General features: G+C 38.0%; 2 protein-coding genes across 3 annotated transcripts in view; both read right to left on the bottom strand.

The window, feature by feature from the left end:
- Positions 1-10993, bottom strand: part of KIAA2026 (KIAA2026 ortholog) — a 149752-nt gene extending 138759 nt beyond the window's left edge. The window contains exon 1 of the mRNA XM_032308887.1: positions 8799-10993. Within this exon, the coding sequence (XP_032164778.1) occupies positions 8799-9400 (602 nt within the window). The 5' untranslated portion in view covers positions 9401-10993. The remainder of the gene's footprint in view (positions 1-8798) is intronic.
- A 1290-nt stretch (positions 10994-12283) lies between these two features.
- RANBP6 (RAN binding protein 6) lies at positions 12284-16914 on the bottom strand. 2 transcript variants are annotated; one of them, XM_032308889.1, is made up of 2 exons: positions 16740-16886; positions 12284-15624 (listed from the first exon to the last, which is right to left on the bottom strand). In XM_032308889.1, the coding sequence occupies exons 1-2, from the start codon at positions 16752-16754 to the stop codon at positions 13558-13560; spliced, it is 2082 nt and encodes a 693-aa protein (XP_032164780.1). In that variant the 5' UTR covers positions 16755-16886; the 3' UTR covers positions 12284-13557. The 2 variants fall into 2 exon arrangements, with proteins under 2 accessions (XP_032164780.1, XP_032164779.1); XM_032308888.1 differs by having other exon boundaries at positions 12284-16914.
- Between the last annotated feature and the right edge of the window lie 589 nt (positions 16915-17503).

Genomic DNA, 17503 nt, shown 5'->3' with positions numbered 1-17503 from the left:
TGACTATATCCTGAAACAGTCCTCAATCTTTATCATGCATAAAAATCATTTAGGGAGCTTATTAAAAAGGTAGATTTCCTTATCTCCACTCTGAGATTATAAGTTAACATTTAAATATGCTATTCTGGAGCTAGGGAATCTGCTTTCTAATACCATTCTAATGTTGGGGATCTAGGAAACACCCTTTGAGAGATATGCCTCTAAAACCTTTGAAAACGACCTTTAGAACTTATAACCCAAGTACTGCTAAAACGCAAGTCAAATGGCAACAAGCCAAGCAGAAAAAGTCCCTGCCTTCATAGATTTTACATTCTAGTAAGAGAGAAGAACAAGATAAATGTAATTACTCCTGAAACTAATAATAGCCTATAATGTTAACTAAACTATATATAAATTTTAAAAAATTGAAAAAGATTTATGTAATTAAATCATATATGTTGGGTTGTAATAAATGCTATGAAGATAAACAAGGAGGTTAAGGGAGATAGACAATAACCAGGGAGAGGAATTATTATTTTAGATATGATGCTTAGGAAAGACTTGCAGATAAGGTACCATCAGAGAAGTGAGCAAGTTAGGAAATGAATTTATGTTAGAAGAACCAAATTTAAACCTGCTTTTCCTCAAGCACAAGTATTCAAGACAAATATATATCTTCAATTTTGTTTACTGATTATATTCTAATATTTTTATCCTCCAATTATAGTAATTCAGATTTTTAAAAATTAAGCTGAGGGGTGCCTGGGTGTCTTAGTCAGTTAAGTGACTGCCTTCAGCTCAGGTCATGATACCAGGGTCCTGAGATTGACCCCCGCGCATCAGGCTCCCTGCTCAGCCAGGAACCTGGTTCTCTCTCTCCCTCTGCTACTCCTCCTGCCTGTGCTTTCCCTCTTTCTCTTTCTCAAATAAATACGCAAATAAAATCTTAAAAAAAATAAAAATTAAAAATTAAGCTTATGGGCTAACATGAAAACAATCTGTAACAATTTCTATGGGATAACATTTCTATGTAGTAAGCTTTTCAGATGGTCTGTTTCTATCCTTCAATGCAAATGAAGTGGACTCTGTTCTTATTTTTAGTACAAACAAGAGAAACAGTCCAAATTCACTGGGAACTATATAGTTAGCAGAATTTTAGTGTTCCTTAGTATACTTGTTTAAAATCTACCATTGAAATTGAAAAGCAGTTTAAAAACATAAAATCAGTATCAGTAAAGTACTCACAGAAGAGCAGTATTAGTAAAGTACTTACAAACTTGTAGCAAGAGGTTTATAATCAAGCGGATTTACCATAAACTGGTTTATCTCAATTGTATTCTTGTGTTTTTATCTTATAATAGGATGCCTACACAGAAATGAAAAAGTGAGAATTTCCAGACATACTAAAATATAAATATAAATATAAAAGAGCTATCAGAAGAGTTATTTTTGTGAAGTTATTTTCAGATAGATGGCTGTACACCAAGCTTTAAATATAAAATTTTGGGATGAGTTCTTACCATTAACTATTCCAAGACCTTAAAAATACACCTACAAAATCTATATATTTTATATTTTGAATGTTATTACAAAAATAACAACAGTAATATATGGTCATTGTAAACAAAAGAAATTAGGAGTGGAAGGAAAAATTAACACCCACAGTTCCACTACTTGGTTATGACAATTTATCTGAATATACTATTTAACAACTTTGGTGATATAAATTTTTAATACAATTTCTTACCAAAGTCAAAAATACTAATTTCCTTTAAATAAAATCTTTTTTAACTGGAAAGTAATAATCTAGGACATATAGAAAAGTTAAAAGAAAATGAAAAATACCCAGAATCTTGCTATTTAGCAATAACCGCTAACCACTTTGGTGTTCCAAAGTCTTTTTTCAAAGGGAACATACTTAATATACTAACTTTTTTTAATATACTTTTTTTTAAATATACTAACTTTTAAGCACAATTAATTCTGAACACTCACAGATCCCAAGTGGAAGAGGATACAATAAAGGGCATGGTGATAGATAATACTACCACTGGGGTTTATTAGTCTTTCCCAATTAAAAAAAGAAGAACCTCAAGTACTTTAATGTGTATTTTAAAGATTCATACTACTATGCAAGTTCTTTGGAAATGAAAAAGGCCATTATTCATTATGAGCATCTCTAATTTTATGAAGATCGCCTAGACATGACTTGAAAGTTAAAACACAACTGTGGAAGGGACCCAATCACTCTGGAACATACCCCTGCTGCTCTAGTTTTTTTCCTTAGAAATAAAAATAAATACAAAGGCACAAATAAATACAATGAGAAACAGGTTGTAAGGCAAAACATTTCAATCCATTAGGACATTTTTACTGTATTAAATCTAAATCATTCTCAAATTAACAAGTGAAACAAAATCTCCTAAAATAATAAAGCCTATAAATTTACTCTATTCCATATAATATCTTTTACTTATGCCAGAATGAACTCTTTTCAGTTTTATTAACTGACTCTCCTTAATTATTTCAGCTTTTATCATGTATTATGTGGATTTTAATCATCTTCTAATGTTTAGTCTTTCCAGTTTGAAGACAGTCAATCCTCACACAAAGTTCTGCCTTTGGTCCTCTTGTATTTTCACTAGACTCTGTCCTCAGCAATCTCATTCATTCCCATTTCTTCAGGCACCATCCTTCTACAGATTAATTCCTAATTAAACATCTCTAACCTAACTCTAATCACACTGCTGAACTCTATCGGCAGCCTTCTAATAATTCTCAGTTGCGTATCTTCAAATGAATGCCTCATGTTCTCTCAGCATCACCATCACCTGGGCTCAAGGTGTACATCATTTTGTACATCATGTACAAGGTGTACATCATGATGTACATCATTTTGTACATCATCCTCCTTCACACCCCACATCCAATAGCTTGCCATTTGACCGCTTTAACCTCCTGTACTTACCTCTTTTATATCCTCATCCATTTTTTCATTCCTATTACTTATTATCTCATGATGGATTAACCCAATAACCTTTTAACTAGTTTCCTTTCTTCATCTCCATTTTAGCCTTCAACCCTCAAAATACTAGTAAAATCATGTCACTCACTTGGCTAAAACCTGTAACGGATCTACACCGCTGACATTCTAAATTCCTTAGCAAGCATTCTAGGTCCTCCTTAATTAGCCCCAGCCTACTCTTCTAGACTTATCCGACACTACAAGCCCTCATCATCCTACACTTCATCCACTGGGTATAAACTATTCCTCTGGAATATTCTGTATTCTACTACCTCCGTACCTTCAATTGTTCATTTCAATTTACCTACTACCTTGAAGTAAGGGATGATGTCATGTTTATCACTAATATCTACAAGTCTTTACCTATCACTTACTACCATAGAATAGGTAAATAATTGTTTAACGAACTCAATCCACATATCAATATGCTACCCACCCTCCAAAACTATGACTCCTAGAATAAAATCTAGTATTTTTCAATCACAGTTTCCTATTTTCCCAGTAGTTATCCCTCTGGCGTACTCCTCTAACACTCTCTAATAAAGCTCATCACAGTAGTCTTCAAATTATACACCTTTGAAACAGTTATTTCATGTGTACCATCAAAAATCCAAAAGTGATTATGTTCTCCCCATTTGTAGAAGGGGATAAAACCTAATGTACTAAATAAATCTCTTCAATTAAGAGTTTCCTTCCACAATTTTTTGTAAGCTTTTTGGACCCCCCCTAACAAAAATCATATGATACAATTAAATTGAATTTATCAATATTTCTCAATGTTCTGCAAATAGTATCTGACCTCCAGATGTCTGACAACTGCAAAAGTTAGAGAATCACAGTTTTAACACATTTAACCTTTTATTATAAAAGGTTAAATTTTTTAACACATTTAACCTTTTATTATAAATAAGTCCTAACACAAAGGAGGCACTCAATAAATGTCTTATTAATTGAAATCCTTCATCCTTTCATCAGTGCACCTAAACATTTTCTGACTCTTCTCTACCACAACTATATTTTTAGAATGGCAACTGTAATAAATAGAACTATATGGATTATCAAGGTTTAACATTCTATAGTTCCAAACTAAGAGGTAAATCTAAATTCTATTACCAAAGGTCCCCAATTTTTAAAGATTTACATTAAAAAAGATAGAATTACAGAATCCAGTAGTCAGGGAAGTTAGAATACTAGGGAGAAAGAAGCATCATGTGTAAATTCCCAATTAATTTCTGGATTTTGATCTTAACTGAGAATAAGCAAGTCAAGAAAATGCAAAATTTAACTTAGGAAGTGATTAAAGTTGGTCTATAAAATTTACTTGTAATTCGGTACTTGTAGTTGGAAGCCACTAGTGTTTTCACATTTTTGAGGTTTAATGATGATGCTGTTGTACTTTCATCCTGAAAAAAAATATTCTGCAAAAAGTAATCATAAAACTAAATAACCTTCAGTTATATTTTTTAAAAATATAAAGCCTATTATATGTATCATTTAACAGCGCATTAGTTCTAAAATCAAAAATAATTTTAACAAGGAAAAGTCACAGATGATTTTCACCAGAACATTATTTTTTACCAAGTTTTTAAATTTTAATTCCAATATAGTTAACATACAGTATTCTATTAGGATCAGGTGTACAATATAATGATTCAACAATTCTACATTGCTTAGCACTAATCATAAGTATACTTTTTAATCCTCATCACCTATTTAACCCATTCCCCCCTCACCTTCCCCTCCTCTAGTAACCACCAGTTTATTCTATATAGTTAAGACTCTGTTTCTTGGTTTGTCTCTTTTTCTTTCTTTTCCTTGTTTGTTTTGCCAAAACATTATTTTATTTTTAAAGATTTTATTTATTTATTTGACAGAGAGATCACAAGCAGGCAGAGAAGCAGGCAGAGAGAGAGGAGAATGCAGGCTCCCTGCCGAGCAGAGAGCCCGATGCAGGGCTCAATCCCAGGGCCCTGGGATCATGACCCGAGCTGAAGGCAGAGGCTTTAACCCACTGAGCCACCCAGGCGCCCCCAAAACATTATTTTAAATGGCTAAGATTAAAAATTTAAGTTCAGCTCTGTTGGGGTCACAGGTGATAACTCTTTGACTTCTACAATCTTTTAAAACTATGAAAAGCCACCTTCTGGCTTCATAGCAATATTCTTAAACCTTTCAACAATATTTTAAAATTAAAAGCTTTCAAATACAACATTATTTAAAATGTGGAGGAATCAAAACTTCTTACTCATATTTGACAGTTTCTACAGCTCTACACCTAACTTCCTATTAAGTATTTTTTATTTCTCTTCACTTAGATGATCTCCATATTTCTAATGCTAGTTGCTATTTCTCAGTTGCTTCAAATAAATGAATGAGATCCCTTCTAAAATATAACTTTGGGAACAGATATGTTGTTTAAGTCTTAGTCCTAGTTCTATCACAAATATTATACATACAAAACGTATTGCTATTTATTGCTATTATATATTTACATACAATTATATTTATAAATTCAGACTTTATACATGTAATGCTACTATATATACCATAAAAAGCAAACCAAAAATAAAGATTTAAAAAGAATTTTTAAAAAAAACAACAAACAGAGCATACTGAAGTTGTAATATTTTCTTCCCTCACCCCAATCAATCATCCTGTATACCGGCTGTGGTGCAAATACTACTCTGGAGACCACACTGTAGCCTCACAGAAGTTCCTGTAGTTCTCAGAAACAGCATGCTGTTTCATACCTTGTATTCATTGTAGTTGAGCATTCTAGATTGCTCCCCTCAAACACTCCAAAAAATATCCAGCAGCAATCTTCAACTCCTTCAATAATCAAGAAGTTCAAGTATAAACTTCTTTATGATAACTTTTACCTAATCTCTTTAGCCCTTCTCATTTCCTCCTCTCATTTATGATCCCCCCCAGACTTAGGTTTCCCTCTTAAGTTTCCCTTGTACCTGTTTATATGCCCACTATAGAACATCATCTTTTTAAGTTTCTGTTTCCCTATTCAACTATAAACCACTTAGGGGCATGAGACTTACCGTTTGATCTCAAAGACCTGAATGTCTAGCTTTGGCAGATACTCACATATTTGTACAATCAATAACCTAGTGTAACACTCTCATAATACAAATGACTGGACTGAGATTTAAATTAAACGTTGTGTCCATAGTCTAGGGTACTAATGTCATTGGCTGCTCTATGATAATTTCGCATGTTCTCTAATGTACCTAATTTCTTGTTCATAAAATACTTATAAAAGCTTAGCAGTATTGGAGCAGATGTAAAGTTCTCTTTACAATACTCTAAAATTAAGAATTCTAAATATATAAAACTTAAATTATATCTAGGTAATTTTTTTTTATTACTAAAACACCATGTACCAGGTATTTACAAATAAGGTATTTGAGTCAACTGTGGAAAATCATACTCATGTAGACAGTCTATGGAATGTTGTTCTGAACATGTATCTCTATGTATCTTAATTGTGTACCAAACAGTTATAACCAATGCTTTTCTCAAAGTTAAGCCCAAGGTATTTATTTAGTGATAACCCAGATTTTAGGCTATTACAGAAAAAGAAATGAATTCCACAAATGTGGTCTGCAAACCTATTATTTATAAAATGTTTACATACATTAAATACAATAAAAGCAAGGGACTCAAAACTTTATCTGAGGCCATCATATTATTTTTTGCTACTAAAATGCAAGAATTTTATCTTTCTTGAACTAAGAATATCAGAAATACATTATTATGTTTATAAACAACAGGATGTTTTCTAAGTATGGATGCTATTACATGATATGGGAATATAGTATTCTGAGCATTAGCCACCAGGTATCATGCTAAGCACTGAGAAATTAACTTTATGAAGAACAGAAGTAATCTTCCTGCTCTTTTGTAGAACTCAAGAATTTTTTCTTATACACACAATACTTCTGAAAACACCTATAATTCATTCAAACCAATACACTATACTCCTTAGCACTTCCGTGCAACCATTCTCTCATCTCATTCTAAATCCCTGTTTCCACATCTATAAAACTGAATGCTTGGACTAAATAAATTCTATGGTGCCTTCCAGATCTAAACTCTTGTGATACCAATTTGGAGTATATTTTACCACTTAAAAATAATGACATGTGAATGGATTGTTTTTTATGAGTCATAACTATAATGACTCTGTAATGACTCTGTGGCGACAAGAGTAATAAACACACTACACAAGTAAGATATAACTAAAGTATTAAAAGTAAACCTGTCAATAATTATTGTGAAATAATTCTACTTTATGAAAGGTCTCAAGAAGGGATTCCTTAAATAGAGCTCCCCCGCCCCCGAATGAGTTAAGCACTATGTTAACTATCGTTTTCAATGAAAGAAGTCACTGATAGTCTTGAAAATATATGGGAAGCCAGTGGACATATTAGATTATTTTTAAATTACCATTATAAAATCAAGAAGCAAAAACCTACAACTTCTCAGGAGCTAGTCATAAAAGCACTAATATAATGCCCAGTTTCAGAAATGAGGAAAATATTCATTCTATTCAACTACTATTACTAATACTATAATGGCTGTAATTTATATCAGACTAACTGTGGAACCGACACTGCTAACTTTACATTTATTAACTCATTTAATCCTAGGGTAACACCATGAGGTACTCTTATTATCCCCATATTACAGATGAAGAAACTAAAGCCAAAAAGGTAAAGTGACTTATGCAAGCTCAGTCAGCTCTTAGAAAATCAAAGTAGTATTCCACTTGAACTACCATTTCCAACATTCCATTATTTTTCTATTCCTAAATTTCTATTCACTTGAGAAATTAATTTGGCTCACATCAAATAAATGATTACAAATACATTTATTTTAATACCTCTTGTGTTACATTACTTTCTCTCACTAAAGAAAAATAACTGACTCTGAATATATGGGTATAGTATATACCAAGAGCACAGTGCCACCTGAATGGACTATGATTTCTAGTAGAATAAACACAGATGTCTAAACATTTTAAAATTTCAAAATTTTTGTTTTGATGCATCCACTATTACCGCAAAAATTCAGTCTGTTCATATAAAGCTGAGAGAAAAGATCAGAAACACGCCACAGTAATTATCGATCATTTAAAAACACTCCATAGGGGGCTATGGATAGGGTGGCTGGGTTATGTACATTGGGGAGGGTATATGATACTGGTGAGTGCTGGGAAATGTGTAAGCCTGACGATTCACACACCTGTACCCCTGGAGCAAATAATACATTATATGTTAATAAAAATTTAAAAAAAAAACCACTCCATAAATTTACGATGGCCGACATGTAATGAAACGATAAATTTCTTGGTTTGAAACGACCATCTTTTTACATGAGCCAAACACATTTTTCTAACGATATTTCACCTAAAAACGTTTATTAATGTCATGTTAAAACTGTCTAAAAGTTGTGGTCCAAATTTTATCATACTAAAACTCTTCTTCTACCTTATCCCCGTAATTCTTCCCATCGGCATCATTTTATTTTATACCTACAAACTTTACCTGTTCTTCACCGCTCAGGGCTCGGCTCCCTTTCAGCTCTTCATCTGAGTGCCCACATCCATCACACCTTTGCAGGCCCCCAATCAAGGCTGCGCCTCCTCCCTGGGTTCTCAACACCAACTCTGCACCTATCAGCTACGCCACCCCCCCCCCCCGCCCGGCCCAATCCATCTTCAGACACGTGAGAGGCTGTTTGTGTCACTCCATCAGTCCCACCCAGAATGGGGTTCACTTACCGAGAGAGAAGCGCCAACTTTTGCTCCAGCATCATCTCCAGCTTCTGGCCCTGTTTGGAGATCCAGTGGTCCACCCCATGCAGGCGGTAGCACGTCTCCAGCATTAATCTGAAGTCCGCCACGAACTCGGTAATACTCCCATACTGGCCGCTGGCGAACTTCTCCTCCATCTTCAGCAGACACAGGCCCTGCCCGAACTGCTGCGGGAGGGCGCGACCGCCCCGGCCCCCGCCGCGCGGCCCCTCGGCCACCTCATCCTCCCCGGTGGCAACGCCACCCAAGGGCTGCAAGAAGGGGCTGGTGAGGCCCCGGTGCTTCTCCTGCATGAACTCGCCCAGAATGCGGTAGCCCTGCTGCAACTCATAGGTCAGCTCCTGCTCCTTGCAGCCACCGCCCCCGACCACCATCTCCTCTTCCTCCTCCTCCTCCTCCTCCTGGTCGTCCTCATCCTCCCGCGAGAAAGAACTCCTCCCTTGGGCCGGCCCTGAGGCCGGGACCGCCGTTGCCATCTCCACCTCGCCGTCCTCTTCCTCGGGCGCCGGTGGATGCCACTCCTCCTCCCCCGCCGGCTCCATCTCCCCCGGCGTCTCGGGCACGCTCATGGCCCCGGCAGGATCAGACTGGGCCGTGTGAAGCGGCCGCTCGAGGCGCCGGGGAACGCGTAAGCGCGGGCTGCTTCCTCAGGGCTCCGCCGAGCCTCGCAGCACCAGCCCCATCGGGCTCCACTCTGAGCCGCCCGCTCTGCTCACTACTCACGGGGGTCTCGAGCTTGCAGCCGGCGGGGCGGGGTTACATGGCGCGAGAGGGAGGGGGGAGAGAAGAGGAGAGCCTAGGTGCCCTCCTCTCCCCTCCCCCCGGCGGCGGCGCGCGCCAGGCCCTCCTTAGCCTCACCCCTCCGCGCCCCGCCCGCCCGCTCTACACCGGCCAGGCCGCGCCTAGTTGCCGCGGCCTTGGCGCCCCACCCCCTCCGGACCAGCTGTCGGGGTGCTAGGAAGGGGCGAAAAAGAAGTGGGGACTCTTCTCTTGTCGCCCCAGAGGGGGCCGCAGGACTGGGCTGCAGCGTCTGGGGCTCCTCCTTTCCCTCACACCCACTCCCGCCCCTCTCTACCTGCGGGGTACCCGAGCAGGAGGAGACGGCGTGCGGACAAGGCCGGGCGACAACTGTCAGTTAGAAGTCCCGCTGGGCCGGGGGCGGGGAAAGGAAGGGGAGGGGCAAGGAGAGAAGGGGGTTGGGCACTCAAGCTGCTCGCAGGCTCTGGGGCTAGCTGTGGTAAAAGGCAAAGAAAGACACCGTAGCCGTCCACGGTGCGCATGCGTAGTAAGACAGCCTCCGCCCGCCCACTTTGCGTCCGGCCCAGCTACGCGAAAGCAGACTTCGGGCCCGAGGCCTGGTAGGTTGCGCAGCTCAATGACGTCATCAGCTTGTAGACGGCTGTTAAGGGGCGGAGTGGAAAGGGAAGCAAGGCGCCTGCGCCCCTGTACTTGGCGGTGCCAGAAAGGTCGAAGAGGTTTTAGAAGCGTGTGTAGCAAGAGGTTCTCTGTTTTGCGAGATCCTAATTAGCCCTAAAAACGAAGAGTTCTGAAGGAGCGTGCTAGATAACCCTCTTTAATGTCAAATGAGTAGTGAGAAGGCACAAAATGTAGATCCTATTCTGTTACAAATTTTATGTTCTCTGCCCCCAACTTCCTCTTTGTGACCAACGGATTTTTAATATAAAACTAGAACTTGGAAAGTTTAGAAAGGCGTTTCAAGGAGTCAACCAACTGAAACATACGTTCACATGCAAAAGAAAAAGATAATTCGTAGAACTCAAATTTCTAAAACTCCGGTCCCCAGTTCTTTAGATCAATTCCTATTTTAAGTGATCTCATGTGTTAAAATTAACATTTTCATCTCGGTTCTCGAGATCTGCTAAGAATAAATAAAGGAAATGGAACCTTAATAAAAATCCCTGGGGTTAAAAACAATCTTCAAATAATTCAAGTCTAAGCCGTACAGCATTAAATAGTCATTAGCCTTACAATGTCACTACACATTTAAAAATTACTGTTTAGAGATTGTCTAAAAAGTGGACTCGTTCGCTTTAATTTAGGTATTGCTTAAAGTAGGGAGAAAGGAGCTAATAGTTCCATAAAGCAGGTATTATTTTCTCATGTTCTGTAAGAAAGATACACACATCTTTCTACTTAACTCATAATGTTCTAGCTTGAAAATCAGGCATTTTAAAAGTAGAAACCATCGAACCAAATGGTTGGTATATTTAATTCTTGATTATTGTGAAACTTTAAAGCACTGATAAAAGTCAAAACTTCAAAGCTTGGGGGACAATTAAGTTAAATAGCAATATTAGGTAAAATAGTTAAATGGGAACACTGGAGTGTTCCTATTATCCAGTTTTCAAGGTCTCCTCTCATCAGACATTTGTAACTTATTGGGCCCTTACAGCATTCTCTTTCCTTAGAGCCCTTAGATGTACCTCACAGGAACAAAGCCAGGAACCAGTCTAATTTCAGCAACTGGCAAGGAAAAATGTGTCTGACTAGACATCTCTCATTTCCTTTGACAAAGCCCAAGAATCTGGACCCACCATCCCCCAGCAAATATACCCCTTCATCTTTAGCTACCAACCCTATTTCATGATTCTCTAATAATATAGATTGCATTTATTGAACCCTGTGCCACCAAGCACTTTATATTATCTCCTTTAATTCTCACAACAATCCTAGGTATTATGTCTATTTTACAGATGCAGAAACCGATGCTTAGGTTAAGAAAGTAGTTTGCCAAAATCCAAATCTAGGTCTTTCATACACCTTCTCTATCGTATCATATATCTCTATCGATCATATCTTCTCTATTATATAATTCTCCATGGTGCCTAATTCCAAGTCATCTGGCAGAATATCCAGTTCCTAGTGCACAAGGTGTAAGGAATTGCTAGAAATTTGACCAAGGACTTCTGAAGGAATATTAAGATAAACAGGTGTGAGTTGAAGGAACATCAGCTATAGATCATGGAAAGGCCAAGATGATTGTGTTCTCAGCTAAAATAAAAGTAGAATTGGGTCCTTAAACTCAAAAACAAAAACAAAAAAACTATTATACAAAAAATACGTTGGTTGCAGGTAAGTTAGAAAATATAGATTAGTGACAAGAAAAATTGCCATTTAATCCCACCACCCAGAGAAAATTTCTACTAATATTTTATGGTAGGATTTTTCTATTTATTTAATGTGTATTTTTATTTATCTTAAATAAAACTGTGGCTATACCATAATTAATGTCCTTTCCTTTTTTCCCTTATTAATAATAAATCATTTTAGGTAATGGACAGGAATTCCACACCTAAAATCTCAACTTCCTATCTCTGTCCACAACAGCCTAGATGGCCTGTTCTTCTGAACTGGCAGGAAGTGAATCAGGAAAATTCTAATGTAAAAGCAATTCTAAACCATAAGAAAACACAGTATAGGTACAAACAACAGCACTAATAGGGTACCATTTATTAAGCATTTACTTGGTCTTAAATATTTGCTAAATACTTTACATACATAGTACTCACAAATACCCCAGGAAATGATGACAGATATACTTGTTCTTAAATTTTGGATCAATGATTTGCTTACTAGAAAACTTTTTTCTACCCTACAAAAAGCTTGACATTAAAGATCAACATTCCAATTAATAAAATTAACTCTAGATTTATAGAACTGTTTTCTTAAAATGCGTATCTACTGCTAAATGATTGGTCTCAAAGCTGTTTTATTTTTCATATTTAAAGATAAAATTAATTTTGCTTCCCTTTCATTTTCATAATAGAATACTCTTCAGTGCTACTATAGAGTCTATTAAGAACTTCTTCGAAATAGAAATCTACTTAAGACCCATTTTGAACCAGGGCTTCTCTTCTTATTGGGCTGCTTTGCAGGGAGGAAATGGCATACATACACAATGCAATATTCTGTTCAAACACATAATATTAATAGACTACCACAAATACTGATTACTCTTCGTCAAACACTGAATAATGGTGTTACAAGCTACCAATGTTACATGTACCAGGACAGCCTATTCAGTAACCACACTTCTTAAAAAGTCCTGAATAACTTGAAAAATAGAGTTCAATCAGGCTAAGATTTTCAAGTTCTCTTAACTCTTAGCTGGACACCTTAGGGACTAGAATATGAATATGCCTCACCCTGTTCCCAGGAGGACATTATAAAAAAGTTCATAGGCTATATAGAGAAAACTCCTCACATCCATGGCAATATCTCAAAACTCCCAATTTCAGCATCTTCCCATTACCATGGAAACCAGCAGTATTATCAAGGAAGAATTAAGCTTGCCACTATTTTTCATCTAGAATTCCAAAGATATTTGTCCTGGAAGTTCCATCTTTGTTAGCTCTCAGTATCTTGTGATAGGCAGCATTACATCTTGACACAAGTATATTGTTTGCTCAGCATCAATAATTCAGACAAGTAACAACACTTTATATACTTCACATCAACTAGGGAAAAGGTGACAAACATTCTAAGACAACAGAAGCACAGTTATCATCAAGTTCTGTGTTTAAGAGATAAAACATGCAAGGTGACCATAAGGCTAGAACACTGACTAATCCTGGAAAAACATAAAGGGAAGGAATATTAACTGTTCAGCAGGGAGAACAGTTCACTCAATTAAAATGGAATACGCTCACAATAATTATTTGGAATTACGTTCATGGTCAAAATATTCAAGTGACATTAAAGTGCATCAAGCAAAATTTAGCAACTCCTGTAAAGCTTCCTGCTGCACATCATCAAGTTGGGATATGCATTCCAACCATAATTCTTCAGAAGTCTGTACCTGACGCACAACATTAGCTAGGCGTTTGGCACAGGGATCTTCATAGTTAATAGTCTCGTTGATTTTTCCTTCTGCAATTATACTGATTATTTTGGGAAGATTGGAATTATTTGGACCAAGTACAACTGGATGGTTACTTTCAATTAAGTCACAGAGAAAACTCAAAGTCTGAATAGCTTCCTCTTTATCCTCATGCAGTGGAAGCCATGATAACCAGTGTGGAAGAACTTCATCTACATTTACACAGTTAGGCTTAAACCTCAAAATCTTCCCTACTGCTGAGATACAGTTCTCTGTAGCAATGACATTTTTTTTGGTTTTGGAATTTGCACACTTAATAACTTTTACCAGCAGTGGAACAGCTTCTGAACATAAAGAACGATAATCATCTCCACCAAACTGTGCCATAACACCCAGGCCATAAGCAGCAGCTTGCCTGACTTCAGGGTTACTGTCTCGCATATTTAGTAGCATTGGCCACCTAAAATATTCTACATATTTAAATGAGGTTGGACTGCAGTGCTCTATAATATCATCAAAAATGCACAATCCCCACTGTCTGTCTGGCCATGGCCTACTCGAACAAATTAGATTTACAATTAATGGAAGCAGCTGTTCAAACCACGGTAAAATCTTTTCCTTATAAGTACTAAATAATGAGTGCAAAATATCTGATACTTTGGTCAGAATATAAACATCACATTCATCCTCATCTTGCAGAGACATTTCAACCTGTTGGTCATAGTTTTCTTCCTGTCTTTTAACCTGTCTCAATTCTTGGTTTTTAAAATGCCCTTCAAGTTTTGTTTTCAGTATTTCCCCTAGTTCTTCCAAGTGTTCATCGTTAAGGCACCCATCTCCCATTACTTCAATGGACTTTGCAAAAGAATTCATTATTTCTGAGAGTACATCTGTATCGGGTTCAGTCCCAATAGCCTTAATTAAGGGATCACATATGAATTGCCATATCTGGGCAAGATACTCTGGGCCATGAATTCTTGCACATTCCAGGAGATAAGGCATAGACTCTGCTGCTGCCACTCGAACATTGTCATGGAAATAAAATTTCAATAAAGGAACCATAAGCTTTACAACTTGTTCTGTATATTCCACAAATCCTTCCCTTAACTCCTTAGCATAGTAAACCAACATCTGGCAAGCAGTTGCTTTTGCTTCGAGTCCTGAGGTTTTAATTCCAAAACTTTGTTGGTCTCCAAGATTTACAAATTGCCATCCATCATCATCACTCATATTTTCCACATCTTGTGTGTCTAAGAGAGCAACATCAGGTTTAGCTGAAGCAGTCTTAATAAGAGGCTCAATAACTAGAGGAAGGTACTGTTGAAAATCATTTCCAAGAATTTTACACATTCTAGCCCATGCTGAAACCATGTAAGATGTCTGAGGGTCATCATCTTCCATATTACTTAAGTCAGATTGTGTCTTTAATAATAGCTGCATCACATTTGATGCATCTTGCATAAATTTTTCCTTCCCAACAGCAAGACCAACATGGCTAATGCATTCAATAGTTTTTCCTTTCAGAAGCTTAAGTTCCTTTTGAACAGCGAGCTCAACAATGTGCTTTAGTGATGGCATAAATATATCATAATACGGAACAAATTTTTCTTCTATTGTATCTGCAACTGAGGCAATGGTCGTCACAAGCTGTTCCAAGGCCAGTTTAGTTCCATTCCGAATCAACTCTTGAAGTTTAATCACCAAGATAGAATGTAGATTTCTCACCATATTATCCAAATATAGAACAAGCAATGCTTTGGGGCAGTCTTCAATAAAAATAATAAGTGCAGAAGCTGCATGTGATTGCACACGCTGATTACCTTGATTTTCCATGGTACGCAACAGAGCTGCAATCACTGTTTCATGGAATTTCTTTTGGAAGTTAGGTGCAAAATCTGTAGCCATCTGTCCAAGCGTAGAACAGGCTGCAGCCCTCACTCTTGGGTGAGGATCCTGAAGAAAAAGCAAAACAGAGTTAACTGTTTCATCTAGAATTGATTCCATTTGCTGATGGCATCCTTCTCCAATGGCAGATAAGGCCATTAATCCAGCATGTCGGTATTTCCAGTCAGGGCTCTGAAGCATCTGCATGATGTGCTCCTTAGTCATTGGTAAAACAAGTTTTCCACCAAGCCCACAAGCCAGTCTATCTAGGGCACTCTCAGCAGCAACTGCATTGCTGTCAAAATCATCTTCTTCCATTTCATCAGCATTTACCCAGTCCTCATCATCTTGTAGATCAACCATCATTGCTAATATATGAGGAACTGCCTGTGCAATTATATTTGTATGTTTTTTCAACATTGGGGTTGCAGTTTCAGACAAGGTCACTATTATTTCAAGGGCCAGCTGGCGTTGCAGATTACTAAGTCTAGAGTCTCCACATAACTTCAGACTCAACTGCAGAGTATCTTCTAAATAAGGACCCAGATATTTAGGTACAGTATCTGCAATCTCAACAAGGGATTCTAGCACTGAATCATCATCCTGATAGCACGAGTCATTTACAGCCTGTAAGATTCCAGGAAGCAAGTCTGCAAAGTCTTTGAAAAGAGGAATATTATTCTCATTAGCAAGTACAAATGCAGCTGCAGCTCTAGCAGACAATGTCCTGATTGCGGGATGTTCTTGATCTTGAATGCACTGGTCCAACAACCGTTTGATGATATCCAAATCATGCCGCTCTTGGTTCCCAAAAATCCCAGGAAAGTGCCAGAAAACATGAAGTGCAACTTCCCATAGAACTACATTTTTAGAGTAGATTGAATCAATAAGGAACTTCAGACCTTCGGGCCAGTGGTTAGTGCCATCCTCATCTATCAAATTCCTGGCCAGCACGGCAAAAATATCACAAAGTTTTTTCCTCATGCTAGCATGTGTTTCTAACTTAACAGCCAGTATCAGTTCAATCTTGACGTCCCTCTGAACATCAGAAGGCAGATTTGGATAGACTTCCTCAAACCCAGAGGACAAAAGCCGTCGTAGCAGTGCGGCAGCCATTTGTCTCACCTCATAACCTGCTCTTCTATTTCTGACAGCATCTAAGAGGAATGTAGTCTTACACAGACCTGGGATATTTTCATAGACTTCCTCTGCCTGTCTCCGCACCATACAGCTTGGATTGATCAGGTTCTTCAGAAGCTGGTAAAACTCTTGCTTTCCCGACACAGTAGCCGGCAACCCTGCAGCCCCGGCCGCCGCCATCGCGCTATGTCAAAGAAATCGCGACCGGGAAGAAGGGAGGGTGTCTGCGGCCAGAAACAGTGACGCAAGCAAGGCGCCAGCGGGGATGGGCGGGGTCGCTCATCCTCTGCTCCGCGGTTGGTTTGCCTGTGCTCCGAGTTGTAGGCAACTGGGTGTCTGGGGTAGGTAGGTCAGAGTGGGGAAGAGGGACCCTCCATCTGTTTTCCAATAAGAAAAAACACCTGCGGAGAAAGGAAAGAAAGAGAGAAAGAAAAGAAGGAAAGAAAGGGGGGGAGGGAAGGAAGGAAGAGAGAAAAAGAAGGAAGGGAGAAAGAAAGAAATTTATGTTATTGAATGTATGGATGATTTCTTACCCGTTATTTCTAAACTATCGTTACCCCGATAATTTTAAAAATAATTACATCTTGAAAACCCTTCAGGTGAAAGAAGCCAGCCACAAAAGACCACGTATTGTATAATTCCGTTTGTAATAAAGGTCGTCTTTTCCTCCTCGAGCAATTTAATTTTATTAATTTTTTTCAAGTGTTTATTCAAATTCTAGTTAGTTAACAGATAGTGTAATGTTAGTTTCAGGAGTAGAATTTAGTGATTCATCATTAGATACAGCACTCAGTATTCACAAGTGCCC

The sequence above is a fragment of the Mustela erminea genome, chromosome 12 (assembly GCF_009829155.1).
Source record: "Mustela erminea isolate mMusErm1 chromosome 12, mMusErm1.Pri, whole genome shotgun sequence".
In the NCBI taxonomy this organism is placed as follows: Eukaryota; Metazoa; Chordata; class Mammalia; order Carnivora; family Mustelidae; genus Mustela; species Mustela erminea.
The sequence above is the reverse complement of the archived record's forward strand: the minus strand, read 5'-3'. Positions and strand labels throughout refer to the sequence as shown.

Bases quoted from the DNA above. Each gene is read 5' to 3' on its own strand.
- RANBP6 (XM_032308888.1), bottom strand. From the start codon at position 16,875: ATGGCGGCGGCCGGGGCTGCAGGGTTGCCGGCTACTGTGTCGGGAAAG.